The sequence below is a fragment of the Zygotorulaspora mrakii genome, chromosome 6 (genome assembly GCF_013402915.1).
Source record: "Zygotorulaspora mrakii chromosome 6, complete sequence".
In the NCBI taxonomy this organism is placed as follows: Eukaryota; Fungi; Ascomycota; class Saccharomycetes; order Saccharomycetales; family Saccharomycetaceae; genus Zygotorulaspora; species Zygotorulaspora mrakii.
This window is the reverse complement of record NC_050724.1, coordinates 979203-1006246: the sequence shown is the minus strand read 5'-3', so window position 1 is coordinate 1006246 and position 27044 is coordinate 979203. Positions and strand designations below refer to the sequence as shown.

The following is a 27044-nucleotide window of genomic DNA, read 5'->3' as shown; positions in this document are numbered from 1 at the left end:
GAGCAAGTGATGAGATGATGTAGCACAAGTTTAAGGGAAAGGGGTCAGATATCGGCCAGCTTGCTTAGCAGACAGCGGATAATCTAATCGGCTAATGAGACTTTCTTCTGGTGGACTATATATAGGTCTTCGGACAAGTCTATTAGGTACGACTGGGATGCGGGCTTCCGGCTCACGACTGCTCGCTCTTGCGGGAAGAAGAAGCAGATCGACGAGTGCGCACGGTCGTGTGGCAGGGTATCTTACGGGATACCCAACAACCGTAGTGAACAGGCTGCACTATCACTCGTATGCGAGGGCACATCCCTTCCAGTTCAGACTGTTCCAGGGCCTGAATTATACCTCCAAGAGATTCATCAACATATTCCCTAACATAATTGCAAGGGCGATAAAGTTCCCCGCATATGTGGGCGGTGGTATGGCAGCAGCTGGGAGCTATCTCGCCTATAAGATGGAAAAGGCGAATAGCTACGCCCAGGATAAATGGGGCAACTTCAGGGACAAGCTATCGGGCCTCTTTCCAAATGAAAACGAGTATGGCCAAAATAATAACAATAACAACGGCGATGGAGATTCAGCAGGCGCAGCAGCACTTCTCATCTCTTCAAATGATGATAAAAGGGAGAGTGATGATGACGAAGAAGAGGACGACAACTTGGACGAAGATAATACACAGGACGAAATGCTAAACCTGACCAAGCAAATGATAGAGATCAGGTCGATCTTGAACAAGATAGATTCTGCATCGGCACATCTGACGCTTCCTTCAATTGTTGTCATAGGTTCCCAGTCTTCGGGGAAGTCCTCTGTTTTGGAATCGATCGTTGGCAAAGAATTTCTGCCTAAGGGATCGAATATGGTAACGAGAAGACCGATTGAATTAACTTTGGTCAACACTCCTAACTCTGCGGATGTCACAGCTGATTTCCCAGCTCTGAGAATGTACAACTTGAAAAACTTCAAAGAAGTCAAAAGATTGTTGATGGAGCTGAATATGGCGGTTCCATCAACAGAAGCTGTATCTGAAGATCCTATTCAACTAACAATCAAGTCTTCCCGAGTCCCTGATTTGTCTTTGGTAGATCTCCCAGGTTACATTCAAGTAGAAGCTGCTGATCAGCCTTTTGAATTGAAGAGCAAGATCAAAAATTTATGTGACAAATACTTGAACGAACCAAATATTATATTGGCAATATCAGCTGCAGATGTAGATTTGGCAAATAGTTCAGCTCTAAGGGCAGCTAAGAATGCTGATCCTCAGGGCTTGAGAACAATAGGTGTCATTACAAAATTAGATTTGGTATCGCCCGAAGTTGCTCGTGGTATACTAACTAATAGAAAATATCCTTTAAAAATGGGCTATGTGGGTGTAATAACTAGAGCCCCAAGGACAAGCAAAGTTCACGTTGGTCTTTTTGGTAGGGATGTTAACTTGGAAGGTACAACTTCTGCAAAACATTCTTCATCAGATCTGGAACCTGAGCAAATTAAGACAAGGCAGTTTGAAAAAGACTTCTTTAAGGAAAATAAGCAGGTTTTCACAAATTGTGAGGTTTCAACTAAAAGGCTTAGAGAAAAACTTATTAAAATTTTAGAAATATCAATGTCAAATGCTTTAGAACCAACCTCTATGTTGATTCAACAAGAATTGGATGACACTTCATACCTTTTCAAGGTTGAATTTAACGATCGTCAATTGACCCCGAAATCATATTTGCTGAATAACATAGACGTACTCAAATTAGGCATCAAAGAATTTCAGGAAAAATTCAATAGAAATGAATTAAAATCTATTTTGAAGGCAGATTTAGATCAAAAAGTTTTAGATTTTCTAGCTACAAGATATTGGAAAGATGAAAATTTACAAGAATTGTCATCAAAGATGAGTAGCGATGAGGAGATTTTATATTGGCATAAAAAATTAGAACTGGCATCTTCAAGTTTAACGAAAATTGGTGTTGGTAGATTATCAACTATGTTGGTTACAAATGCTATTCTAAAAGAGCTCGAGAATATTTTACAAGAGACACAGTTGAGGAATCATGATCTAATAAAGGAGCTAGTCACGAATACAGCAGTAAATGTTCTTAATACCAAATACTATGCCACAGCGGATCAGGTAGAAAATTGTATCAAGCCATTTAAATATGAGATAGATTTAGATTCAAGAGATTGGAATATTGCTCGGGAGCATGCAATCATGCTCATGAAGGAAGAAACACGACAGTGTAATGAAAGATATCAAGCGATAAAGAACGCCATTGGTGGCAGAAAGCTACAGCAGGTAATGGGATACTTGCAGCAAGATCCAACGAAAAAGGAAACTCTTGGAATGTCTAAACTATTGCTTGAAAGAGGCTCAGAAGCAGTATTCCTCAATAAAAGACTACAAGTCTTATCTTTCAGAATGAAATTGCTGAAGAATAAATGCCATTCCGTCAACGAAAAGGATCACTGTCCTGAAATATTTCTGAATGCGGTAAGTGATAAACTAACATCTACAGCAGTATTATTCCTAAATGTTGAACTGCTGAGTGATTTCTTCTACAACTTTCCAATCGAACTGGATAGAAAATTGAACATTTTAAGTGATGAACAAGTTGAAATGTTCGCGAAGGAAGACCCAAAGATCGCAAGACACATCGAACTTCAAAAACGCAAAGACCTCTTAGATCTAGCACTGGAGAAAATAGATGCAATACTTGTCTTCAAGAAAAGCTACAAAAATTTAGCCAAGAAAAAGTAGATGACAGCTTGATTATGTCACTTCACTCCCAAAATGTTGGTATTACCTTTGTTAATCATGTATATAAGCGAATACAGATACCTAAGCCTAGAGGCACTCAAATTCTTTTTTTTTTTGGTTTTCAGTCATCTTTATTGAAACATTGTCCAGCAGCTTTTGATGTGCTCTGCCAGCTTGAACGCCAACCTGAATCTCCACCTTCCATACACGTGAGTGCTATATGCTATACAATGAAATGCAATGTTTTTATCATCTGCTCAATCCCTTCTTTCCAATGGGTTGTATCTCAAAAACTTCTCAATCAGGTCAACGTGTGTGAGGATCATTCTTCTACAGCAGTATCTTTTCAAACCCAACTTTGTTAGAGCTGTACCTTCATCCAACTCATCCTCTTGCAACATGGTTAGGTAACTCTCCCACTTGTCACCAACAACTTTGCCGCACGAGAAACATCTAACAGGAACAATCATCTTCCGTCACTATACCAGAGTCTCGTGTATTTACCAAAAGTCTACGATCCAGTTTTTTCAGCGTCTACTGCTGCACCCAAACTATATAATCCAGAAGGTGATGATGATCATAAGCTTTTGAATATTTTCATATTCAGCAAGTGTTAAGAAAAAAAAAAAACAAAAAAAATTTATGGGTTATCATATTGTACGTCAGAATTACTTGAATGATACTCCAATCAATTCACAACAAAAGTTCGGTGCTCTGATGCTTGAGCTATCTATAGTCGACCAGAGTACGTACCAGGCGTGCATGTTTCGAACTGAAATCTTCTATGTAAAGTGGGCACTTGAGGTCTAATTTACTGCTTTCTCTCATTTTTCTTTACGATTTGAAAACCCGAGATGAGATTTACAAAATGGTGCTGTTTTCAACAAAACAGTGACATTTGCTGCTCAGAAACCTCGACAGGTTTTATCTTTCCTTTACTCTCTCTGCAGTCCTCCTCGTATTTTGCGGATAATTCCAAGACACTGACCTGTTGCTTCAACCGAATGGATTCATACGAAAGTAGCTAAATGTCAACATAAGAGTCTGCTACCTTCCCAAATCCATTAGACGAAACGCTCAATTTTTCTTGACATTATTTTGCCGTAACTTGAATTACTGTCATCTTCAGTCGCTAAGTGTCAGCAGATTCTTTGTCGTTATTTATGATAACTTGAAAAATTTTTCTAATAGCGATGAGATGAGCTTAAAAGAGATCGGGCTTGAACTGTTAGCTAGAGTTAATCAAATGTGTAGTCATCTGTATAAGATCATTGATTGTTGATTTTGCGTGTGGATTTGTGCAAAAGCCAAATGACGCAATCAGGTGTATACCAAAAGTACAAACTTTCGGTGGTCTCTGGTGGAAGGCCCATTCTTCCAAGAGGTGGGAATACTTCCTGCTGCAACAAAAGTCAAGCGTGCCTAACGCCAGATGAACTTGGATATATTATTCCTTTCAATAATCAGATCAAAGTTTACTCGGTGGAAACGAGGCAGTGCATCAAGACGTTAAAATTTGGCAATAACGGGATCTTGTCGAAGATTTTTGCAAATGATGATACTTGCATAGCGCACATAAGCATCGGAGATATTACGAGCCAAGACAGTGATGATGATAGAAAAATCACCGTTTTCACTAATGATGGAAGTGTGATTGTGCTTAACTATAGAGGTAAATTAATAGACTCACCAAAGTACTTGAACATTAAGCTGGCTGAAAATGAAACGATCTGTAAGGTCTTCGGATCAAAAACGAGTGACACCAGTGATAGCAAGGAGTTCAAAATTCTGACCGCAGAGCCAACATTTTCGTTCGGCTCTCAATATACTTATAGGTTATACAGTTTGAGACCAAAAGAAGAGATGAAGATAGCACTCGAACAAGTTGTTGAAAGTGTGATATTATCGAGTTGGTCTCAAAACGACAAGTTATTGGCATTCCTGTATTACAAAGAGAAACGGAAGCAGTTTATGATAATGTCTGTTTTCGAGAAAACCTCAGCATTACCAAAGGAATTCGATTTCCAGTCAATATTAACCTCACAAGATCCCTCGTCGACATCATCAAATAATTCAAGATATATAACATCTATGGCTTTGGATTCGGATGGTTCACAGTTAGCTTTAGGCTTTGCATCTGGTGTGATAACGGTCGTGACATTGGAGGACCTTCAAACTAGAGTACTCAAGTGGCATATAGATTCTGTTTTATCATTATCTTTTACACAAGATGGTACGTATCTGCTGTCGGGTGGTTGGGAAAAAGTTTTAAGTTTTTGGCAGCTATCAACGAATTTGCAGCAGTTTTTACCCCGGTTGAACGGTGTTATAGTTGACTGTCAACCTTTAGGAAATGACAAATATTATTCCATCGCATTACAAATGACTGAAAATTTTTCAAGTTCTGACTTTCAATTATTGCTGCTAAATTCAGGAGACCTTACATCGAGGGTGTCAATAAATGGTCCATTACCTGTTTTCAATAGTGTTGTAAAAAATACGGTACAGCCATTTTCTGCAATTTCATCAAAAGCATCAACAACAGTGTCAGCAGTTAATAATTCGAAAAAGAAACACAAGAAAAAACTATTGAAAAGTAAGAGGCAAGACTATACCACATGTGCTGAAATAAACCCACTGTCAAAGCATATTTATTTCCCCCACATATCTGCTATGCAGATGTATGATTTCTATAAAAATGAGCAAGTTTCATATCAATATATGACTTCTGGTATCAACAATTCTATGGGTAAAGTTAGATTCGAGTTAAACATCAAGGATCCTGAAGTAGTTAATGTTAAATTTACTAAGAACGGAAAATGGATGATCACTTACGAAGTTGAATATCCACCTGAAGACCTACTTTCATCTAAGGATCTACTACACACTTTGAAATTTTGGTCTCAAGAAGATAATGATGTCAATTGGACTCTCAAGACTAAGGTCATTAATCCTCACAGTACCGGTGTTCCTGTAACAAGTATTTTACCTGCACCACATGCCATAAACGGTTCTAAGGGATTCTTAACCGCAGATAATGCTGGCGGACTGAAATATTGGTCATTTCAAGAAAATGAAAATAATTGGTGTTTGGTCAAGTTATCCTTGCCAAATTTCAATCATTTCAGTAACTCTGTTTCTTTGGCTTGGTCACAAGACGGAAGCTTAATATTTCATGGATTTGATGAAAAGCTTCTCACCATAGATTTTGATACATTTGCACCTTTTGAAGGCTCAGGTAACATAGATACTATCAATGAGTTCAATCTTGACTCAGAAATCCAGGCAATCAAGGTCATAAACAATACAAATTTAATAGTTGCTACACGAACGACATTGAATACAATCAATATTTTACAAGGTCAAATGGTGAACAGCTTTGATCTATTCCCTTATGTGAATGGCGTTTATAAAAAAGGTCATCTTGATAGACTGATTGCTTGCGATGAAAAGACCGGACGAGTTGCTTTAGTTATAAATCAACAATACGAGGATAGTAATCTAAAGCTTTCCATGGGCTACAAAGCGCGCATTGTAATTTTTAATGCTGATCTTTCAGAGAAACTCGGAATTTTTACTCACGAAGAATATATCGCATGGATTGGTTGGAACCATGACACAGATTTCATATTCGTCGACATAGGCAGTCGCCTCGGTGTTGTGGGTACAACCATCAACACAGAAATGTTGGATGAAGTCGACAAAGACATACTACTCAATAATCTACAACCAGGCCATCAGGATTTCAAGCAGCAACTTTTGAAGCTGTCTTCCTCTAAACTCACGGAAGGTGTCATAGATCATGATCAAGAAGATGACCTGACGTTGGAACTCATTAACGGCAACAAGAATGAAAAACTGATAAATATGAACAGTTTCACAAACATGTTTGAAAACATTCAAAACGTGCAAATGGATACTTTATTTGATAGAGTTATGAAAGTAATCACATAATCATTTGATATATAATATATAACGTCAGGAAAATACCTCTTATCAATCCTTCGAATCATGTTTTTTTTCTGTCGCTTGACTGAGTCTTTGTCGCCCTGAAAAAACATCGATATCAGGTATAATTTTAAGATAATTCGAAGGTAAATATAAATGATACACATAGCACCACTTGGCTAGATTGTTTGGTCTACTTCCAGTACGAACATAGTTTAAAAGTTACTGTCTGCTTAGCAGTCATAATTGCAACATATTTTTGTGAGATAGAAGGTCCTCTAGGTGTCGATTATTAATTTGAAATGACTGATTCGGTTATTACTTCTTTTTTGGACACTGACTTATACAAGTTGACAATGCACGCTGCTGTATTCTCAAGCTTTGCAGATATTGAAGTTGTGTACAAGTATACGAATAGATCCGCACAGCTGAATTTGAATGCTGAAGCCATTGAATGGTTGAAACAGCAGTTTGGATATCTAGGTCAGCTTAAATTCACCGAGGAAGAAATTGAATACTTGAGGAAACAGATCCCCTCATTGCCCCAGGACTACTTGGACTTTATCAAGCACTTTAAATTATACCCTGAAAGACAACTTTCTGTCACTGCTGAGAAAGTCGCAGGTAAAGAAGACCAGTACAACTTGAACGTCTTGGTCCAGGGTAAATGGGTAGATACTATCCTTTATGAAATTCCGTTACTGGCCTTGATTTCTGAATCATATTTCAAATTCGTCGATGTCGATTGGGAGTATGAAGGCCAATTGGAGAAAGCACAAGCAAAGGCAAAGAAATTATTCGAAAATAGTATTAAATTTAGTGAATTTGGTACTAGACGTCGCAGATCTAAAAAAACACAAGATCTTGTCATGCAAGGGATCGTGAAAGCTGTTGCTGAAAACCCCGATGTTTATACTAAATTACTACTTGGTACGTCCAACGTGCACTTTGCGAAGGAATTCAACGTAAAACCTATAGGCACAGTGGCGCATGAATGGGTTATGGGGATTGCTGCCATCACCAACGATTACATTAACGCTAACAAGAATGCTATGGATTATTGGATCAAAACATTTGGTCCAGAAAATGCTGGTTTGGCACTTACCGATACGTTTGGTACTGACGATTTCCTGAAATCATTTCATCCACCATATTCAAATGCTTATGTTGGTGTAAGGCAGGATTCTGGAGATCCAGTTGAGTATACGAAAAAGATTGCTCATCACTACTATGATGTCTTAAGGTTGCCAAAGTTTTCAAAGATAATTTGCTACTCTGACTCTTTGAACGTCGAGAAAGCTATAGACTACGCTCATGTTGCTCGAGAATACGGACTTCTGGCAACATTTGGAATCGGTACAAATTTCACAAATGATTTCCAAAGAAAATCGGAACGTACAATTAAAAGCGAGCCCATGAATATCGTTATAAAGCTGTTAGAAATTAACGGTAATCATGCGATCAAAATATCCGATAATTTAGGCAAAAACATGGGTGATCCCGAAACTGTTGAGAGAGTTAAGCAAGAGTTAGGATATGTTGAAAAAAAGTGGTCTGGTGATAATGAAGCCCATAGATGGAGTGCTTAATGATCCCATGCGTATATATAAGCTTGGGTGCTGATTCGATCTTGATTGGACCTAAAAGTCTCTTTGAATCTGCAATCAAGCCACTGAGTCCTTTATATGACTGTCTATAGTGCTTTTATAGTACGCTACCCGGATCTTTTTTTTTTTCACTTCGGGATTCTTCTCATCGAGTATAGGGAAGGATGCTCATAAAACAAAGAATAGTTCTTGTGTATTAAGACTATTTCGGTTTCTCGAGCTACTTTTATGCAGGTGTTCACATATTCTGTGCTCTAACGTGTTTTCCATTACGAGGCCTGAGGTGAAGGATTTGACTGGCGAGAACAAATAAAAATGGCAGACCTTGCTTCATTGAGTGAGAAGAATCTTGTGGAGACGTTAGAACAAGCGAGCAACCCTCAACACATTGGATCTCAGGTTCAGAAAGCTGCAGAACAACAATTAAAAGACTGGTGCGTGCATTCAGGATTTCATTATTTGTTACAATCGATATACCTTGATCTCTCAAACTCATTACAAATTAGATGGCTCGCAGTTATTCAATTTAAGAATGGTGTAGAAAAGTTTTGGAGAGCTACAAGAATAAATGCAATAAATAAGGATGAAAAGGCTTCAATTAGAGAGAGGCTGTTTAACTCGATAACTGAACAGAACAATCAACTATGCATACAAAATGCACAGGCCACTGCTAAGATTTCCCGTCTGGACTTTCCAGCAGACTGGCCGAATCTATTTGAGCAACTCGAACAGTTGTTGAACAACGAGGTAATTTTGAGCGACACCGTCAAAGTTTACAACATTCTTACTCACATAAACCAAATTATCAAAGTTTTAGGTGCTGCGAGAATAGGCAGATGCAAACCCGCGATGCAGAGTAAGGTTCCATTGATATTCCCGCTCATTGTTCGAATATACATTAAGTCTTTCGAAGAGTGGACAACATCTCCACATGCTCATGCTAAAGATTTTACAAAATTTCAAGTTTCGTATCTTGCACTTAAGGTTTTAAGAAGAATTACTACAGAAGGCTATGAACGTCCCTATGCGGACGAAACGGTTTGTGAGTTCATGAATGTAGCAGTCACTCACTTTCAGCTGTTAATATCGAATCAACAGAAGTTTAAGGAGTTCGATATCTACGAAAAGTTCATCAGATGTTACGGGAAGCTTTATTATAACTTGATTATCGGAGCACCTGCAAATTTCATTTTATTACCATGTTCTACACAGATCTTGATTACCTACACAAAACTTTTATTCGAGAAGGCTGCTGATGTTTATAGCGAAAACTCAGATCTGAACGGCGATTTTTGGGAGCAAACTGCAATTAGAGGATTTCTGATATTGAAGAGGGTTATCAACTTTTTGAATAAAAAAGGTGCTATAACTCTGAAAGCTAGAAGCGATAAAGCAGCCATTGATGCATCCATCGCAAGAATTAACTCTGAATTTTTAAACGAGCAGTTGATAAAAAATTTAGTTGACACTTTGATGAAATGGTACTTGAAATTACGTCCTTCAGAACTAGAAAATTGGTTTATGGACCCGGAGGAGTGGATCAATGAACAAATGTCTACGAGCTATGAATATCAAATAAGACCTTGTGCCGAAAACTTTTTTCAAGATTTGATCAACACCTTTCCCACATTCTTAGTTCCATATCTGCTGAATAAAATTGAGAATGAGGCTGCGCATTTGTCAAATTCGCTAGAAGATTTTTTGATGAAGGACGCCATTTATTCAAGCTTTGAACTTAGTGCCGCGGCTGTAAGTGACATGGTAGATTTTGATACATTATTAGTACAAGTTTTTTTACCAGAGGCAACTGCACAAGATAAACCTAAAGATCAAATGAAGATTGTTCAGAGGAGGGTTTGCCTAATTATAAATGAATGGAGTAGCATTAAATGCTCTGAAGAAAGCAAGCAACTCTGTTATCAATTTTTCTCTGATTTATTACTCAAAGAAGAGGACAAGGTTGTGCTACTGACATGCGTGAAATCTTTAAGGACCATGATTGATGATTGGAATTTTAACAAGGGAACTTTTGAACCTTTTTTGAATAAGATAGTCAACATTTTACCGAAGAAGCTGCTACCATCCGTGTGTTTGACTGAAACAAGAATGTATATTTTGAATACGTTAAGTGACATTATCATTCAAACCAAGCCGCTGATTGATAAAGATGTCTTGCTAGAAATTCTTCAGCTTGTACCAAATTTGTGGGAAATATCCACCACCAATCCTACAGAGGCTATTCTTTCCAATGCATTACTCAGGTTACTTAGGAACCTTGTGACTTCTCTAGGTCCTCAATCATATCTTACCTGGTCCATCTCTTTAGCAGTGGTTGCAGACGCATGTAATCCGTCATCTTCTAACTATCAATTATTGAATGAAGATGGATACGAGTTGTGGGGATCTCTCTTACAAAACTATTCGAGCAGTGAATCAAAATTCGATCAGGAATTCTATAAACTGATACCATTTTTAGAATTTGGAATAGAAACTCACACAGAAATATTACCTACTTTACTGGAAATCATTAAAAGTTATTCGTTAATATTGAATACTGCAGAATTTTTTTCGTTTGAGGTTTTCTCGCAAATCTTTTCTCAAGTATCAAAGTATCTTCTAAAATTGAGAGATGATTCATTTCATTTGATTTTAGAAATTTGGGAGATTTTGATACTATCAAATGAATCCGATTATGAGGAACCATTACTTCAATATTTTCATAATAATGGCGTTCTGCATTGTCTGTTTGACAGCATTTTTAAAGAGGAGTCTCTATCGAGCTACCAATGCGGTGAAATATTACAAAATGTTTCTAGAATATCGTATGTTAATCCACAAGCTTTAATGGATTCGCTTGCAGTGTACTATCAATCTCTCCCAAACGATATTACAAACCGTTCTTTACCACTCAATGAAAGAAGGGTTGTTCATCAAAACATGAGTTTTGATCAAATTGCTCAAAGATTTTTGTCCATTTGGCTTGTTTCTTATAAGGACGTGTATGATCCCAAATTCCGGAAAGTCCATGCTTTAGGCATTTCCAGTTTACTAAGAACGGGTTTGGTATCAATTTTATCAGAGTTCCCTTTAATTGCATCATTGTGGATCGAAATATTGGAAGAAATCAATGAAACTAATAATGGTGATTGTGAAAAGTATCACCTGAACGATGTTGTGACACCCCAAACAATTAGCTATCATCCATTGAACTCCGAACAGCTTAGAGAATATGAACTCTCAAAGAATAATGATCCGGTTCATAATATAAGTTTGAGAGAATTTATTGCGCAAACCATGCGCTTTCTGGAACAACATTTGGGCTCTAAGTATAATGATCTACTAAACAATGTAGATCCAAAAATAATGGAAAATTTACAACTTTTTCTAACCATAACACCGCAAAATTAAATTGTATATTAATTAATCTGAAATTAGATATTAGATACCCCAATACACAGAATTTAGCCGGCAACAAGAGATAATAGTAATATCGTGTATATGAGAAATTGGAGAAAATATGTTATTTCCTCTCGATTTATACATGAAATATTGAAAAAAAAGCCTACTTCAAGCGTACATTATTCATTAGTACCCTAACCATTGCTGACCGTATTGATAACTACTTTGACCCATTTATAGTTCATCGATTTTCCGTTTTGTTCATTTCGAATTCGATTTTCTTCAAAGAGAAATATTCGAGGATCGCCTCATAACATGTTATATATTGTGTTAAGTTCTGGACCATTGATATTCTTTGTTTGCGTAATTCGTTTACAGTAATAAAAATTAGATCCTGAGTCATTTTCCAAACGTCAATTTTGTTATTACAATTGCTTGGATATGTCAAAATATTCAGTAGAAAATCTAGAGTAATGAAAACACCTGTCCTTCCACAACCGGCTGAACAATGTACCAACAACGGCGGTTGTTTCATATCCTTGTGATCATCCAACCATAAATCTTTATGATATTTTGATATCGGTTTTGTCTTTTTGGATCTTAAATCATTTATGAGCTCATTGGGATTGTTCAAAAGTATATTTTTGATTGTATAAAGATTCAAGATATCTTTCATAACAATACCACAAGAATCTAACCATTTCGTATATTGCAATTGATACACAGTCAGTTTTGAAGAGCTGGGATTATAATCACCACTTGGAGCACTAGTTTTTGAGATATCGTTAGCTTCCGCAGTTTCGACATTGTTTAGAGTGGAATTTTTATAAAAAGAGAAAATTCTCAGTATGCAGCCATCAACTTCACAAACATTTTCAAAACTTTCTGTCATATCAATCTTGTATTTTTGATTAGAGCGATTATTATTCCAATAAATGTCCCATTTTCTCATGAATAATTCGTCATTTGAGTTTAAAGATATGATAACTTTCACACCATTTGTACTTATTACTTTCCAAAAATCGTCAATTGTTGAAGGTAATGGAGCCTGAGTTGCAATATATTCAAAATCTCCATTAACTTGCGGTATTTTTAAATAATTGGCATTGAAGTAATCATCAAAAGAATCCTTGGTTTCTGGGCTTGTTTCGATGTTGGGTTGTTCCAAACATGATGAATCAATTGTTTGGTTAAAATATGATGCCGATGATGGCGGGGATATTGAACACGAGTTTCTTCTTTTCTTATGATTTTTAGAACAATCACATGTATCTTTAGTGTTATCAACAGGAACAGATATCAATGTTGATTCCGATGTTGGTTTCGACAGTGATGCGGATTTTGATGTAGATGCTAAGGCAGATGCAGGTGCAGGTGCTAATTCTGATGCTGTATTGTTGGTCGAGGTCAACGTTGTTGCCGCCGGTGTTTTGGTACCATTATTTATACTTTTGCCTGAAGAGTTGTCACTTACTGAAGATGAATATGAAATATTATTAATGTTTGGTGGCCCACAAAGTGGTGAAGGCTGCAATTTAACCCTTGAATGTTCATAGGGTAAAATATTAGAGTATCTATTTTTAGAAAATGATTTGATACCCTCTGACATTTCATAATTATTCATTGGAGTTAGTAAAGAATCGCTATCTGTGTCAGGATGAGGTGAAGATGCTGGTGAGTTTGTATTAACGTCATTCGTTGATGGATATACCGCAAACGTGGGTGGAACCTGCAAATTGTTTGTGCTAATGCTAGTGCTTTTTGAGTCCTTCGGTATTGAAAGTTTCAAATCTAATACTTCGTGACGAGGTGAAGTTGGACATGATGATGATGAATATTTACACTTGTCATTATAATTGAATTTTTTTTGCTTTCTAAACTCTTTTTGTAAATTTGACAACGAATAAATTTTTTGATATGATTTCGATTTTTGTAAAGCACGTTGCTGCTGCTGCTGCTGTTGTTGTTGTTGTTCATGCTGTTCATGCTGCTGCTGTCGTTGTTGTTCTACTGTAAGACCTCTCTCTAATCTTTCAAGTTCTAGAGACTCCAAAAACTCAAAATTTGATAATAATTTCTGCAAAAGTACATCATTTTTATCTTTATCAGCGAATTGTTTCAGCCAATTTGGTAATATAGGATCATTTTGTGACAAATTTTCAGGAATTTTAAATTTGAAGAATTTTCTTAAAGACGTCGGTGAATAATGGACAGTGTCCTTTTTAATTGATTGAATAAACATTTTCTCATTTGATCTCGGTAAAACTTTGACTGTTAGGTTCATCTTACCTTGAAAAGTTTTTTTATCAGAACTTAAAAAGTCACTGGACTGGCCAATTGACGAAAATGCAGTTGCAGTTGCCGCCGCCGACATCGTCTTTACGGTGGTGTCAGCATTGGCTGTTGTTGTTGTCTGCAATGAACTGAACGGTGTGTCCATTTTCTCCAAGATGAACAGTTCAATATTTGATTTGCCCAGTTTGTCATGTAGAAAGGCATTGAATTTCTTGATCAGCCAAAACGTCGTCAGCGAACATGTGGACAGCGTACTCGTGCCGTCAAAGAACAAAAACCTGTTACAATTGTCGATCAAATTAAGCAATTTCAGCCTTTTGGAGTCATCTATCACTGTATGGAGTATCTTCTCAAAATGGAATTTGGGTCTCTTGACCAAAGTGCTGGGCAATGAAAGATGAATCCTGTAGATATCCTTTGCATTGTGACAGGGACCACTCCCCTTGCCATTCGCACTCGCGTTCCCACTGGCACTTCCGTTTCCACCGCCGCTGCTGCTGTTCTCGCTGCCAGCTTCGCTCCCATTCGGCGTGACCGCGCCCGAAGAAACCAACGAGCCCGTGGTCGTCAAGTCGAATATGATTATCATGCTGTTGCATGCCCCCACAATCAGATCGTCCACCCTCTCACAAATCTGTAAAGCCGGCACATCACAGTCCTTGCATTTCTTAATGTCCACCGTCTCCTTCCCGCTTGCGCCCGCCATCTGGAAGGCCGGTGCTGTTTTCATCGAAAACAGCATCGGCCTTCTCACCTGTGTCGAGGAGTATATGTTGAGATTCAACCCGCTGGTGTCTGTGGCCCCTCTGGGCGTACCGCCACCCGTCCCGGCATCGGTCGCTTCCTTGTTGAGCATCATCTAGAGTATCGCCGTTCTTGCTAAGCTACCATGCACTCTTTCTATAGCGAACAACTGTTTGTCTCGCAGTGCTGCAACTACTACTACCACTGTAACACTTCCGTGCGTACTGCCTGTATCTATCTCTGTTTCCTCTGCAAGTACGAATAACGTAGCCTGGAAAAACTGGACCACAAACAGAGGGCTACAATCCAATCTCCGGACACTCGACACTCTTGCACGTATCCTAACGATGTGAGTTCTCGAGTACACTGAGTTCCTTGGTCTTCTTGCTACCCCAGCTGTCCTGACGATCCTCGTGATCCCAAACCTATCGAGAGTAGACGAACAAGCTAGCAACGCATCAATGCGACGATTAGAAACCGGTCTGTGATCAGCTTTCGAGCTGCAGCCAGGCGATAATTCTTGACTGTTTGCAACTTTTCAGCCAGAGTGCATAAACCAGGAACTGTAAGAAAACTTTGTGACGCACAGAGAAAGGCCGGAAGTCGCGGCCAGCCACGCCAAAAATGGTACCTGACGGCTTTTTTTAGGAATCGGCGAGGGCTGGAACGAAGGCAAACAAAAACAAGAAACGAACAATCGGAATATCACCGATCGCTTGGCCAGTCGGGTAACCCTCCGTGGACAGCGATCGCAGACCATCTCGTATGCAGCGATGTGCCAACGCGTCATGCCGTTCGACGCGTCTACTTGTGCCACCGATACCCTGTTGGTACTGACCAAGTACGTACCTGGTGTTGTGGTTACAGGGCAGGGCAACAGGGCGTGAAAGCCGTGGAAACGGGCGACGGGCGGTCTGCCAAGAGATTGCTGGCGCACGTTTCTAGGGTTCCTCGGGCGTGTGCTTCTCCGCGCCGGTTATGCTTCCAGAGTGGGTTCGATGCATTGAGGCGTCTCTGCAGGCGTGCTTCTTCTCTCAAAAGAAGGGGACATCAGGTCGTGGGCTTCTAGAACCCGAGACGCTCTGACTGCGCAAGGTTGTGTAGAGCAGTGACGTTTGGGTTAAGAAGGTCTTCTAGAGTCAGGCATGTTGTCGCTCGCTCATCGTGAGACGGGAGGGGTCAGCTTGTATTCTGGACGCCGTGAATTACGGCTCGATCCGGCCGCTTGCAGTGCTGCAGGCTGCGGAGGACAAGAGGGTTGGGGAGCACGTGGTGCGGTAGCCGCCGTAAAAAATAATGAAGGATGCGAGGTTCGAACTCGCGCGGACAACCGTCCAACAGATCTTAAGTCTGCCGCCTTAGACCACTCGGCCAACCCTCCACGTGAATTTTGTTGGGGGAAACGATGGCTGTGGGTGCACATGTGAGCGGAAAGCGGGGCGTGTAGAGGCGTGAAACTGACCGGACACTCCGGGCACTCCGGACAGCGTCCTCCTCGGCAGCGCATAGTGAGCCAGTTTGGCACGGTCCTTCGCGGGCAGCACAATGTTGCGATGGATAGCGAAGGGTTAGCTTCGGAGTTAGCGATACAAACGGGCAATGGTAGTATTGCGATGTTCGATAGAGATACGTACAGATACGTACAGATACATACAGATACATACGTCCTTGGTTTCGTATGTCATAGAGCGAGACAGAAACTGAATGCAACGAGATTGGATGTCTGGAAAAGACGTCAGGCATGAATACTGACGTTTTGCACCTGCTGGACCATGAGAGAGGACGACGAGGGAAGAGTTTTCCCTGCCATCAGCTCTGAATTCCTGCTGTTCTTTCTTCTTCCGTGCCATACATTCCATTGTAGACAGATTCCGCGATAGTAAACGTCTCGCGACGTAGTATGAGCCGACAACCTCCCAGAATCGATTGATATTCTGTTGGGCCTCCTCTGGTCTCATTTCATCCAGCCGGCACCGGGAACTGGCATTTCATACTGTCCCGCACTGCTTCTTAGTTGTATTTTGTGTCTCGATACCAATCTCTATTTTGAAAATCTGAATAATACGCAAAAGCGAGCAGTATTGGCCTGTAGCTGTTCACACGGTGTGAATCATACAACAAGAGGCCCCATGCGGGGTTTCGCTCGTTCCAGGTACTCGCAACATTAGTCTGCTCGCAGATAACGTATAGTTTAGTCGCTTAGTCGTTCATTCTGATTTGAGGTGACAGACTCTATTCTAGTCAGCCTTGGGGTCGCAACTTGCGCCAACTCTACACAATCGACGCCATATCTGGCATGTGCATGCCCATGAACCGCCTGGTTGAGAAAGCCCCTCCGTATGCCTAACCGCGCATGCCCTTTTCAAGCACAAAAGTCCCCTATATTCTGCGCAGCACCCGCCGAGTCAGAGGGGTGATCTTGCTTGATCCACCAACAGTACCTCAGTTTGGAACAGCATTGTGTTAGCTGCTGCTATCTAAATTCAACGGTAGTCCAAAGCGCCTATTACGTCAGCTACCCAACGGGCCCGAATAGTGCTGATAGTGCTCTGTGGACCAGTCAGCTCTATCATCCTTGACTTGAGATAGATCACCAATCCAAGTCTTGTGCATACGGGGGAATGCGGCCTCGATCTAACCGCCGACGTGACCAACGTCTAAAAAAGTCAGAATTTCTGACCAGCCGCCAGAAGTAAAATATCTATCCAAAATTCGAATTGTAACGGACCAGGAATCAGCGTCCAAATGACTCCATTTGCTGCTGCAGTAGACATTGTCATTGCTGTGACTTGAAGTTCCTCTCGTCTGTCTTTCTATTGTTCATTGATGGATATTATACCAAAGGTTTTGGTGAATGCGTACAGAGTGATTTTTTCAAATCTGTAGTACGACCTGAAAATTTTTCTTTTCAATGGAATGAGGGCATCGTTGATGAAATGAAATATTATCACATTAGAAAATTATATTATTGTAAAACATGAGTTTTGGCTATTCTTAGGAAGTAAGGATCCAGAGTATTATAGGAAATTAAAGCATTAGTGATGGCTAAAGAAAGCACGAAAGAATCCAAGTCTGAGGATAACTATGATGCTAGAATGCCCGCGGTTTTACCGTTTGCCAAACCATTGGCTTCGAAGAAATTGAATAAAAAACTGTTGAAAACGGTAAAGAAGGCTTCCAAGGCTAAAAATGTTAAGAGAGGTGTAAAAGAAGTTGTCAAAGCTTTGAGAAAGGGGGAAAAAGGTTTAGTGGTCATTGCAGGTGATATATCACCCGCAGATGTCATCTCTCACATCCCAGTCTTGTGCGAAGATAACGCCGTACCATATATATTTGTTCCATCGAAACAAGACTTGGGATCTGCCGGTGCTACCAAGAGACCTACCTCGGTGGTGTTCATTGTACCTGGTAGTAACAAGAAGAAGGAGGCTAAGGCCAAAGAGGAGGAGTACAAGGACTCCTTCAATGAGGTCGTAAAAGAGGTCGAAGCCCTTTAAAACACATTGATATTTGGTATGACTTCAAAGGATCTTTGTGAGATTGGGAATCCCTCATGGGCATGTTTAATCTATAGAAATGGAAGCAGCGATTGTCGGAGAAAAAACAATTCATAAATTTATACTTGTAAATTATTTGTAAATTATCTATGCAAAAAATTTGACATTAATGATCGCAGTAATCGTAATATGAATATTTAGAAGAGATATTCTTGTACCGTTTTTTCATTGTATGAGTTTTTTTTTTTTTTGTTCTAGCATCTCAACTATTGAAATTCGTTCAGTGATAAAGGTTTTGAGTGCCAGAAGAAGCATTTTACACATAAACCATTAAGTAGAATATAGACACAACAGTTAAATGGCTGTAAAGCGAAAGGCAGTTTCAAGCGCTTATGACGGTACAGCAAACTCAAAGAGACAAAGAAGGCAACAACATGAGTTTTTCGAATCACAGGATATTTGGAAGAACTTGAACAAAATTAGTACCAACCTGACAAACTCTAGTAGAGAGAAAAAGAATAGCCAACTGTTCATTCCCGTATATACAGCAACAGGTGTTGAGAACGCTAAAGTTTGTGTTGAGGCGCTTCAAGAGTTCATCGAAACCAGCAAAATCGAGGTATATTTCGGACTAGGTGGTAATAGATCGATAGGTTTCGTGAGATTAAGAAATTTTAACATATTAGACTGCTGTCTGGTACTATCAGTGATTCTGGCTGCAAGAAATAAAAATCATATAATCAGTGACACAAAAAACATGTTTACCATTCCGCAGAGTACTGCTTTAGCAGCTTCATTTTATTTACCTAGTAATTTCACCTATCTTGATGCCAAATGGGTTCCTCCGTCTGGACTGAGGATTTCTGAAGTGGTATGCACAGATACCTACAATTTTAAAGAGTTTCATGTCAGTTTGTCGAAAAATAGAAGCTTATCCATTTTTATTGAGGGTATTGCTTCGTTCTTAACTAATTTAAAGTTTGGAAAATGTAAAGGAGCGAAAGATCAAGACTTTAGATCATACTTGTCAAAAATTTTCAATTCCATAAAGTCAAGCATTTATCAGACGTGTCTGCCCAAGGATGTAATGTTTGACTCTGCGGATTTAGTGGCTGTAAATAGACCAAAGATTGAAAAATCGAAAGAAAACCTATTAAAATATGCAAAGGATATTATCAATAGTAACAAATATGATGGTATGATTAAACCAGCTTCCGAACCAGTCAATGATCGAAATATCCATGTGAGCCAGAGCTCGCGGCATGACTCGAATGCAAATGGTGCTCCGAGCAATCGTTATCGCGCCGCTTCACGTAGCACAGGTACTAACTTGCATATCCCACAAGATGGGCATCCAGCTGAGTCTGCTAATACAATCGTGCCATCAAATTACATGACCCAGGAACAGATTAAACAACATTGTCAAGCTACAGTGAGTGCTTCAATGGATGCGCTCAAGAGTAAATCACCATATCAAATATTTACAATGTACGTGAAGTGCCCTCGACAGAAGTACACTGATATAGTATACCAAAGTTTGAATGACCTGCGAACGCAATCAAATTGTAATATTGTTGTTCTGAATTTAAATAATCTGAATGAATCAAAATCCTGGTTTGATACCCTAGACACAAGCAAGTATACGGCATTTACAAAAGCACCGCATCCCAGCACTGTACGGGTGATAAGTATTGGCGGGGTGGGTGAGCATATGATGAAAGCACTCGAGCTTATTTCAAGAATTATGGAAGCCTAAATCTCTCATTTTTAAAAGTGTAGGGTGCATAATGTAATGCATCAACATTAAATACTCACGAGTTAGCAAAAAAAACAGTAAAATAAACCTTGCAGCACACACCGCTTCTTCGAGCTCTCTCATTTCTCTATAGTATGCTCTCAGATTTTCGGTTTTTAAAGTGTGCCCATCAAAATCATTATACTTATGCAATTTACGTAGGAAATGTTTATCAAGTTTGCTTGTTTATTGATAGACATCGAAGACGCGGCATCACAAATTGTTCTTAGTTGAAACAAGTATACACATAACGTAATAAAAAGATCAAAGCGGTGGCAATCGTCTGCATGTTATGTTCAGCAGTAACACTTCAGATAATAAAAATCGACGTAGATCTTTTTTCCTATTCGGAGGATCCCAGGTAGTACCGAAAGCATCTACACATAAGGCATCAACCAGTAATGGCAGTGGTAAGGTTCTGAGCTCTCAAACTCACAGGCAGCAAGCTGTTGACATATCTTCCAGTCATAATAGGAAACCATCTTTGCATGCAGTCGATGGTCAAAGGGAGAGCAAGCCGGTCTTCAAATCTCAACTATCTGAAACCGGCACAGCAGCTCATGTAAATGACATCTTAGACGATAAAGATGTCCCCAACGGTATGCACACTGATATAGCGAAGCGATCTACTTCACATATGAAGCGACCACCGCCCCCACCAATAGATTTGGAAGCGCTGAATTTTGTCAAGCAAACACCAACTCTACGAGTATCGAGTAGCGGAGATATAGGGCAATTGAGCTCAACCCAGGAAACATTGAAGTCTGCTTCATATTCACCTTCTAAAACTCCAGTTGCTCTGGATCAGGAGCCAGAAGTAAAACAGCACAAAAGACAGATTTCGGAAGCTGAGAAATTGGTTGACGATCTTGATAGTTATATCAAGCAGCAAAAGGAGATGAGCGAAAGTGCTGGGAATGGTTCTAAAGGTGAGGATGTACCGAATCAGTTCACAAGTGGTAACTCGAACTTTGCTGATGACAGTTTTTTATCACCAAAGTCTTCAACATCTTCAAAATCCAGTATCAATGCAGAGAGTCCGATAGAAAGTCCTTTTACGTATGTTGGACCTTTGAACTTGCCTGTTGAAGATAGAAATCCCCTAAAAAATAAGGAAGCATCACTTTCGAAGAGAAGATATGATCCTTTCCTCGACTTGGATGTTGATAATGACAGATTTTCTTTTACGACCTCTTTGAATGATAAATCGGTTAAAAGTATACAGCATGTAGCGCTAAATGATTCTATGGGAGCAGCCCCTATTATTACAAACTATGGCTATGGCTATGGAGCCATAACTGATAGCGATATTGATACAAATGGTTCTGAAAACGATGAAACCTCTCGCCTATTGGGCACAGGCCATGATGATGATGAAAATCTTTCTCTCAAAAGAGAACCCTCTATAACTGTTCAGGAAACTGGCAATGAGCTGGAATTTAGCGACAGAAATACTGATGATGAAGAAGCTGTATCAAGAAATTTTCGTGTTGTGAACGAAGATAAACCTTCCTTTTACTTGAATGGTAACGACAACAACACAACGAGTACGACAAATTCTACAGCAACCGAAGATTATGAGAGACCTCAAGACGGTCAAAGTAAGTTATCATTACCAGATGCCAGCGATAACTACGGAGAGCTTTCTATAACAAGTACTGCCTCAAGTTACGAACCTACTCCTGGCATGAGGGAAACTGGAGCAGATGACATCATTCTGGAGACTAAAAACATGGTTCCCCTTCCGGATAAATCAGTTAGCAACGATATCGAAAAACCGTCGGGTGCCCCGCATGTAGTAGACAATCTTACTACACTTAGCCAGTCCAGCAGAAGCAGTCTTACAAGCTCTAACAATAGCTCATCCGTCTCTCCGCATCCGGATAAGATGGTGAGACTTGTTTCAAGCTACGTTGAAGAATCAAGACTCAAATACTATACCACGTCTAATTTCCTCCAAGCTCCACCAAACCTACCAATATCTCTAAAACAGAAGAATAATCTTATACAACCAAAGAATATCAAAGTTCGTATAAGAACAAGCTCCAAACAAATAGGTATCAAGCATGGAGGGGCAAAACAAAAGTTGCTGAGCTTAGAAACCACAAAGGAGGAAGAAAATGAAAATGCCAGTGATCAACTTTTGGGGAGTAGAAACAGGATAACTGCAGATCATACGAAAGAATTCCATAATTTGCTCAGTAAAGGTGTGATTCGTAGACAATCAAATCTCTTTCCAAACCCCCAAACCTTTGATACAGGAAGTCGCGGAAGGACCACTAACGAGACGAATGCAGATAAGGACAGTGAGTACTATTTAGAGGACATTCCTGGTGACGATGCCTACGACAGTGACGATGCTATGGCCCCACTCAGAGAAAACCGTGGGTCGCAATCCTCTAAAAGAGTTTCAAGAAGCGACACTGTTGTGAGCTATTTCACGAAAAACCAACGGCGACTGAGAAGTGGAACGTTGGAGAACAGTTATGCTTACCTGCAAGGTCTTCCTAAGGATGTCAACATTGATGATTATCGAGCTGCGAGCGCTTCACATACATTGGAAAGGTCAGACTCTAAGAAGAGCCTCGCTTCCAATATCTTAGACCCTACTTACTCAAATGGCAACACACTGCATGTCGCTAACCCCGACACAGACTCTGAATAGCTATTTATAGAGAGATATGTAAATGCATTGAAGCCACTTGCAGTGCTAGAAGTTACAATTGGAAATATTCATCACCTAACTAATTTAAATAGCTGACATTCTGAAGTATTCATTTGCATGTAGGTCATTTAGAACGTACGCGCTTAAAAACGAGCTTTTAGTTGAAAGGCGTTTCTCGAAACGAAAACAAGGTCAATTGCCCTGGTGTCAGTCCAAGAGCTTATTAAACACACATTGGGAAAGGTGATTGAACTTGTTAGAATTTAGTTGTTCTTAATCAGTCTGGTAACAATGACTGTTGAAAATGAGGAATTGGCGTATACACTTGTGTTTGACCCTTCACGCAGTGGAAATTCCTACACTGTAAGTGATTTTCAGAAGGCACTGGAAAAAGGATCGGACGAAGATAAGGTTGAAACTATGAAACATATCCTGGTCACTATGCTGGAAGGAAACCCCTTACCAGAGTTGTTGATGCATATCATCAGGTTTGTTATGCCTTCAAAAAACAAAAAATTGAAGAAACTCCTGTACTTCTATTGGGAGATTGTCCCAAAATTGGACGAGGAAGGAAAATTGAGACATGAAATGATCTTGGTTTGCAATGCGATCCAGCACGATTTACGTCATCCAAATGAGTATATCAGGGGTAATACTTTAAGATTTTTGACAAAATTGAAGGAAGCAGAATTGTTAGAGCAAATGGTTCCTTCAGTTTTAGCTTGCTTGGAATATCGTCATGCTTACGTCCGCAAATACGCTATTCTAGCTGTTTTATCCATTTACAAAGTAAGTGATCATTTGTTGCCTGATGCCAAGGATGTTTTAAATACATTTTTAGCTGCCGAAACTGACCCAATTTGCAAGAGGAACGCATTTGTTGGGCTATCAGAGCTGGATCGTGAGGCTGCTTTGATATATTTGGAAGAAAATATCACCGCGATTGAAGCATTGGACCCATTATTGCAGGCCGCTTTTGTGCAATTTATAAGACGCGATGCTATACATACACCAACTTTGAAAGCACAATATATTGATTTGTTATTGGATCTTTTGAAGTCGACAACATCTCACGAAGTAATTTTTGAGACAGCTTTAGCTTTAACCGCTTTATCTTCCGACGCATCTGTATTGACAGTTGCTGCTTCGAAATTGATCGATCTTGCCGTCAAAGTCTTTGATAATAACGTGAAATTGATTGTATTAGGAAGAATTGATGATATCAATGACAAGAATCCTGGCTCCTTAGAAGAATTGACTCTGGAAATATTACGTGTTTTGAATGCTGAAGACATGGACGTCCGCAGGAAAGCTCTTGATATTGCAATGAATTTAGTTACTTCAAGAAATGTAGATAATGTTGTGAGACTTCTAAAGACAGAACTGCAAAACACCGTTTATAACAGTGAAAAGGAAAAATCTATGGAATATAGACAATTGATAATTAAAACAATTCATGTTATTGCTATCCGTTTCGTTGAAGTTGCCGCAAACGTGGTATCTCTACTTCTGGATTGCATTGGCGACTTGACTTCTTCTGCTGCAAGTGGTGTCATTTCCTTTGTCAAAGAGGTCATCGAGAAATATGCTCATTTAAGAGAACCCATTTTGAAAAATTTGATTATGGTTCTTGATAACGTGAAATCAGCCAAAGCCTACCGTGGTGCTCTATGGATTCTTGGTGAGTATGCCGAAACATACCAGGAAATTCAAAGGTGCTGGAAACATATTCGCAGCAGCGTAGGTGAAGTACCAATTCTGCAAACCGAATTGAAGAGAATCAGCGAGAATTCAGAAAAAGATGAAGAAACTGATGAAGTTCCTCAAAAAAGAACAGGACCTATCGTCTTATCTGATGGTACTTACGGATCCGAAAATGCTTTTAATAGCGAAAAGTCATCCTCGGAAGATGAGCGTGATTTGAGACCTCCCTTGCGTCGTTTCATCCTGAATGGTGACTTCTATACAGGCTCAATTCTAGCAAGTACTAGCATAAAGCTTGTTTTAAGATTGGAAAAAACTTCTAGAGATGATAGTATTTTGAACGCTTTGAAAGCCGAAGCTCTATTGATCTTAGTAAGTATAATTAGGGTTGGACAAAGCAGCTTAGTAGAGAAGAAGATTGACGAAGATTCTCTAGAAAGAATTGTTACTGGAATCTCTATTCTGATGGACGATTTGGATCCAACTGAAAGCGATGCAGAAAGGAAACTACTAGAGACAGCTTTCTTGGATGCCACAAAATCATCTTTCAAGACCCAGGTGGCTCGTTCTAAACACAAGAATGCCAAAATATCTGCTAGAAACTTGAGCAAGGCTGCAGAACCTATTGATGCGCCTGTTGCATTTAGGCAATTCGCACATGCTGATACGCGTGCTGCTGAGGATGACATGATCGAAGAAGACTTGCAGCTGGCACTGAAGGGAAATTACGATAGTTTAAGCGCAAATTCAGCTATGTCCAAGTTGAGAAAAGTCGTGCCGTTAACCGGATTTTCTGATGCAGTTTATGCCGAAGCTTATATCACGACTCACCAATTCAATGTCGTTTTGGATGTTCTTTTAGTTAATCAAACAAGAGAAACATTGAAGAACCTTCACGTTCAATTTGCTACGCTGGGTGACTTGAAAATTGTTGATACTCCTAGTAGTACTAATGTAGTTCCTCACGGGTTCCATAAAGTCTCGGTTACAGTCAAGGTGTCCTCTGCTGATACAGGAGTCATTTTTGGCAATATTATTTACGATGCTGCCCACGGTGAAGACGCACATTATGTTATTTTGAATGACGTTCACGTCGATATTATGGATTATATCAAGCCAGGTAAGACAGACGACGAGCATTTCCGTACTATGTGGAATGCGTTCGAATGGGAGAACAAAATTTCTGTGAAGTCACAACTTCCATCTTTACACGCATATCTTGAAGAACTGGTGAAAGGTACCAATATGGGAGTTTTAACTCCTGCAGAAGCTCTAGGAGAAAATGATTGTAGATTTTTAAGTTGTAACTTACACGCAAAATCGTCTTTCGGTGAAGACGCTCTCGCCAATTTGTGCATTGAGAAAGATCCATCTTCGGGCCAGGTAGTAGGTCATGTCCGAATTAGATCAAAAGGTCAAGGATTGGCCTTATCACTTGGTGACAGAGTAGCATTGATAGCTAAGCAAACAGGGAAAGTGCAACTCTCTCGTGTTTGATTGAATTTCACTTTGGTTAGCCAGGTGCATTTAGTAAGTAATTTGATTTCTCTCGATGTGTATAAGGATAATAAAGTCCTAGTTAAGCATAAAAAAATTTCAAAACTTTTCACATTCCTAGCTATATATATTTACATGAGCCTATGGCGTAAAACCCGCAATTATTAATTCTTCTCGATGCCACTGAAGGGAATCTGGAAACTACTTATCAAAGTTCTAGCTTGTGAATCAGTTTGAGATGAAGTATTGATATTTACATGCATACCAAAGGTTTTTGGCCATAAATCTTGATTTGCGTCAATCTCAGGAAAAAATCTTACATCCTCTGAAGTTAACCCAAATGATATACTTCCAAAACCATTTCCAGATCTAGTACTGATACCCTTATATTCTCTTATTCTTGGCATCACGATCTCAGTCAATGTAGAGAAAAATTGAGACATCGGACGACCCTTCAATACAATTTTCGCTCCCATTTGATGACCTCTTCTCACTTTCCATGATGGAACATCACTTTTTGAGTACAAAGTTTTTGGCTTACAGCCAGTAATTTGCTGCAGCTGCAATGCTGCAGAAATGGCAAGCAATTGATTTTCTTTTGCTTCGTTCACGTAGCAATTCAGCACAACACTTTCAATTTCTGGTATGTTGTGCCACTTGATCGGATGCAAATCCGGCTTCTGTGACTTCGAACCTACCGGATTTTTGGGTGCTCTATTTATGTGATACGGAGATGAGCCATCCCAAGATCTATTCTTTAGACCCTCTTGCCGCTTGAATGTATGTGAGTAGTTCATTAACAACAAATCAGGTTGCACTGTGTTAAAATAGTGTTCACGGAGCCTATCTGGATGAGTGCTTACAGGGACAAAACCAGGAGACCTTATGTCATTCTTGGCATATTTCAATTCCTCAAATCTAGGCGAAAGCTTCGATTTATCGATCTTTACTAAATGATGCACAGGCTTAATCAAAGAGCATGCCGCTTTACCGACCAGTGAGGAGCCCGAAAAAGCCCTTTTCAGTATTATAGGTGCTTGCATTATTTTGTCTTGATCCAGACGGTGGTTCAGCTCTCAAAGGGTCAAGCTTCCGCTGCTTCTTTGCCTTTATCTAAAAGTCCCCTCATCACACTTAAAATTTTTTC

At 39.6% G+C, this 27044-nt stretch overlaps 11 protein-coding genes and 1 non-coding gene across 12 annotated transcripts; 8 read left to right on the top strand and 4 right to left on the bottom strand.

Moving 5' to 3' along the window:
• Nucleotides 1-94: 94 nt before the first annotated feature.
• MGM1 (dynamin-related GTPase MGM1) lies at nt 95-2746 on the top strand (the record flags this gene model as incomplete). The annotated part of the gene is made up of 1 exon (XM_037289836.1): nt 95-2746. The coding sequence occupies one exon, from the start codon at nt 95-97 to the stop codon at nt 2744-2746; it is 2652 nt and encodes an 883-aa protein (XP_037145731.1).
• Nucleotides 2747-3003: 257 nt separating this feature from the next.
• On the bottom strand, nt 3004-3216 carry RPB10 (DNA-directed RNA polymerase core subunit RPB10; the record flags this gene model as incomplete). Its single annotated transcript, XM_037289835.1, has 1 exon — nt 3004-3216. The coding sequence occupies one exon, from the start codon at nt 3214-3216 to the stop codon at nt 3004-3006; it is 213 nt and encodes a 70-aa protein (XP_037145730.1).
• Nucleotides 3217-4057: 841 nt separating this feature from the next.
• NAN1 (Nan1p) lies at nt 4058-6700 on the top strand (the record flags this gene model as incomplete). Its single annotated transcript, XM_037289834.1, has 1 exon — nt 4058-6700. One exon carries the CDS (start codon nt 4058-4060, stop codon nt 6698-6700), a length of 2643 nt encoding a protein of 880 aa, XP_037145729.1.
• A 296-nt stretch (nt 6701-6996) lies between these two features.
• Nucleotides 6997-8283, top strand: NPT1 (nicotinate phosphoribosyltransferase; the record flags this gene model as incomplete). Its single annotated transcript, XM_037289833.1, has 1 exon — nt 6997-8283. The coding sequence occupies one exon, from the start codon at nt 6997-6999 to the stop codon at nt 8281-8283; it is 1287 nt and encodes a 428-aa protein (XP_037145728.1).
• A 333-nt stretch (nt 8284-8616) lies between these two features.
• On the top strand, nt 8617-11709 carry KAP120 (karyopherin KAP120; the record flags this gene model as incomplete). Its single annotated transcript, XM_037289832.1, has 1 exon — nt 8617-11709. One exon carries the CDS (start codon nt 8617-8619, stop codon nt 11707-11709), a length of 3093 nt encoding a protein of 1030 aa, XP_037145727.1.
• A 232-nt stretch (nt 11710-11941) lies between these two features.
• Nucleotides 11942-14854, bottom strand: PTP2 (tyrosine protein phosphatase PTP2; the record flags this gene model as incomplete). The annotated part of the gene is made up of 1 exon (XM_037289831.1): nt 11942-14854. One exon carries the CDS (start codon nt 14852-14854, stop codon nt 11942-11944), a length of 2913 nt encoding a protein of 970 aa, XP_037145726.1.
• Nucleotides 14855-16036: 1182 nt separating this feature from the next.
• Nucleotides 16037-16120, bottom strand: HG535_0Ftrna7L. Its single transcript has one exon. It is a non-coding gene; the product is annotated as a tRNA-Leu (tRNA).
• A 1660-nt stretch (nt 16121-17780) lies between these two features.
• On the top strand, nt 17781-18236 carry NHP2 (snoRNA-binding protein NHP2; the record flags this gene model as incomplete). The annotated part of the gene is made up of 1 exon (XM_037289830.1): nt 17781-18236. One exon carries the CDS (start codon nt 17781-17783, stop codon nt 18234-18236), a length of 456 nt encoding a protein of 151 aa, XP_037145725.1.
• Nucleotides 18237-18594: 358 nt separating this feature from the next.
• Nucleotides 18595-19992, top strand: SNU56 (Snu56p; the record flags this gene model as incomplete). Its single annotated transcript, XM_037289829.1, has 1 exon — nt 18595-19992. One exon carries the CDS (start codon nt 18595-18597, stop codon nt 19990-19992), a length of 1398 nt encoding a protein of 465 aa, XP_037145724.1.
• A 331-nt stretch (nt 19993-20323) lies between these two features.
• HG535_0F05100 (uncharacterized protein) lies at nt 20324-22696 on the top strand (the record flags this gene model as incomplete). The annotated part of the gene is made up of 1 exon (XM_037289828.1): nt 20324-22696. The coding sequence occupies one exon, from the start codon at nt 20324-20326 to the stop codon at nt 22694-22696; it is 2373 nt and encodes a 790-aa protein (XP_037145723.1).
• Nucleotides 22697-22987: 291 nt separating this feature from the next.
• Nucleotides 22988-25897, top strand: SEC26 (coatomer subunit beta; the record flags this gene model as incomplete). The annotated part of the gene is made up of 1 exon (XM_037289827.1): nt 22988-25897. One exon carries the CDS (start codon nt 22988-22990, stop codon nt 25895-25897), a length of 2910 nt encoding a protein of 969 aa, XP_037145722.1.
• Nucleotides 25898-26061: 164 nt separating this feature from the next.
• Nucleotides 26062-26940, bottom strand: MRPL7 (mitochondrial 54S ribosomal protein uL5m; the record flags this gene model as incomplete). Its single annotated transcript, XM_037289826.1, has 1 exon — nt 26062-26940. One exon carries the CDS (start codon nt 26938-26940, stop codon nt 26062-26064), a length of 879 nt encoding a protein of 292 aa, XP_037145721.1.
• Between the last annotated feature and the right edge of the window lie 104 nt (nt 26941-27044).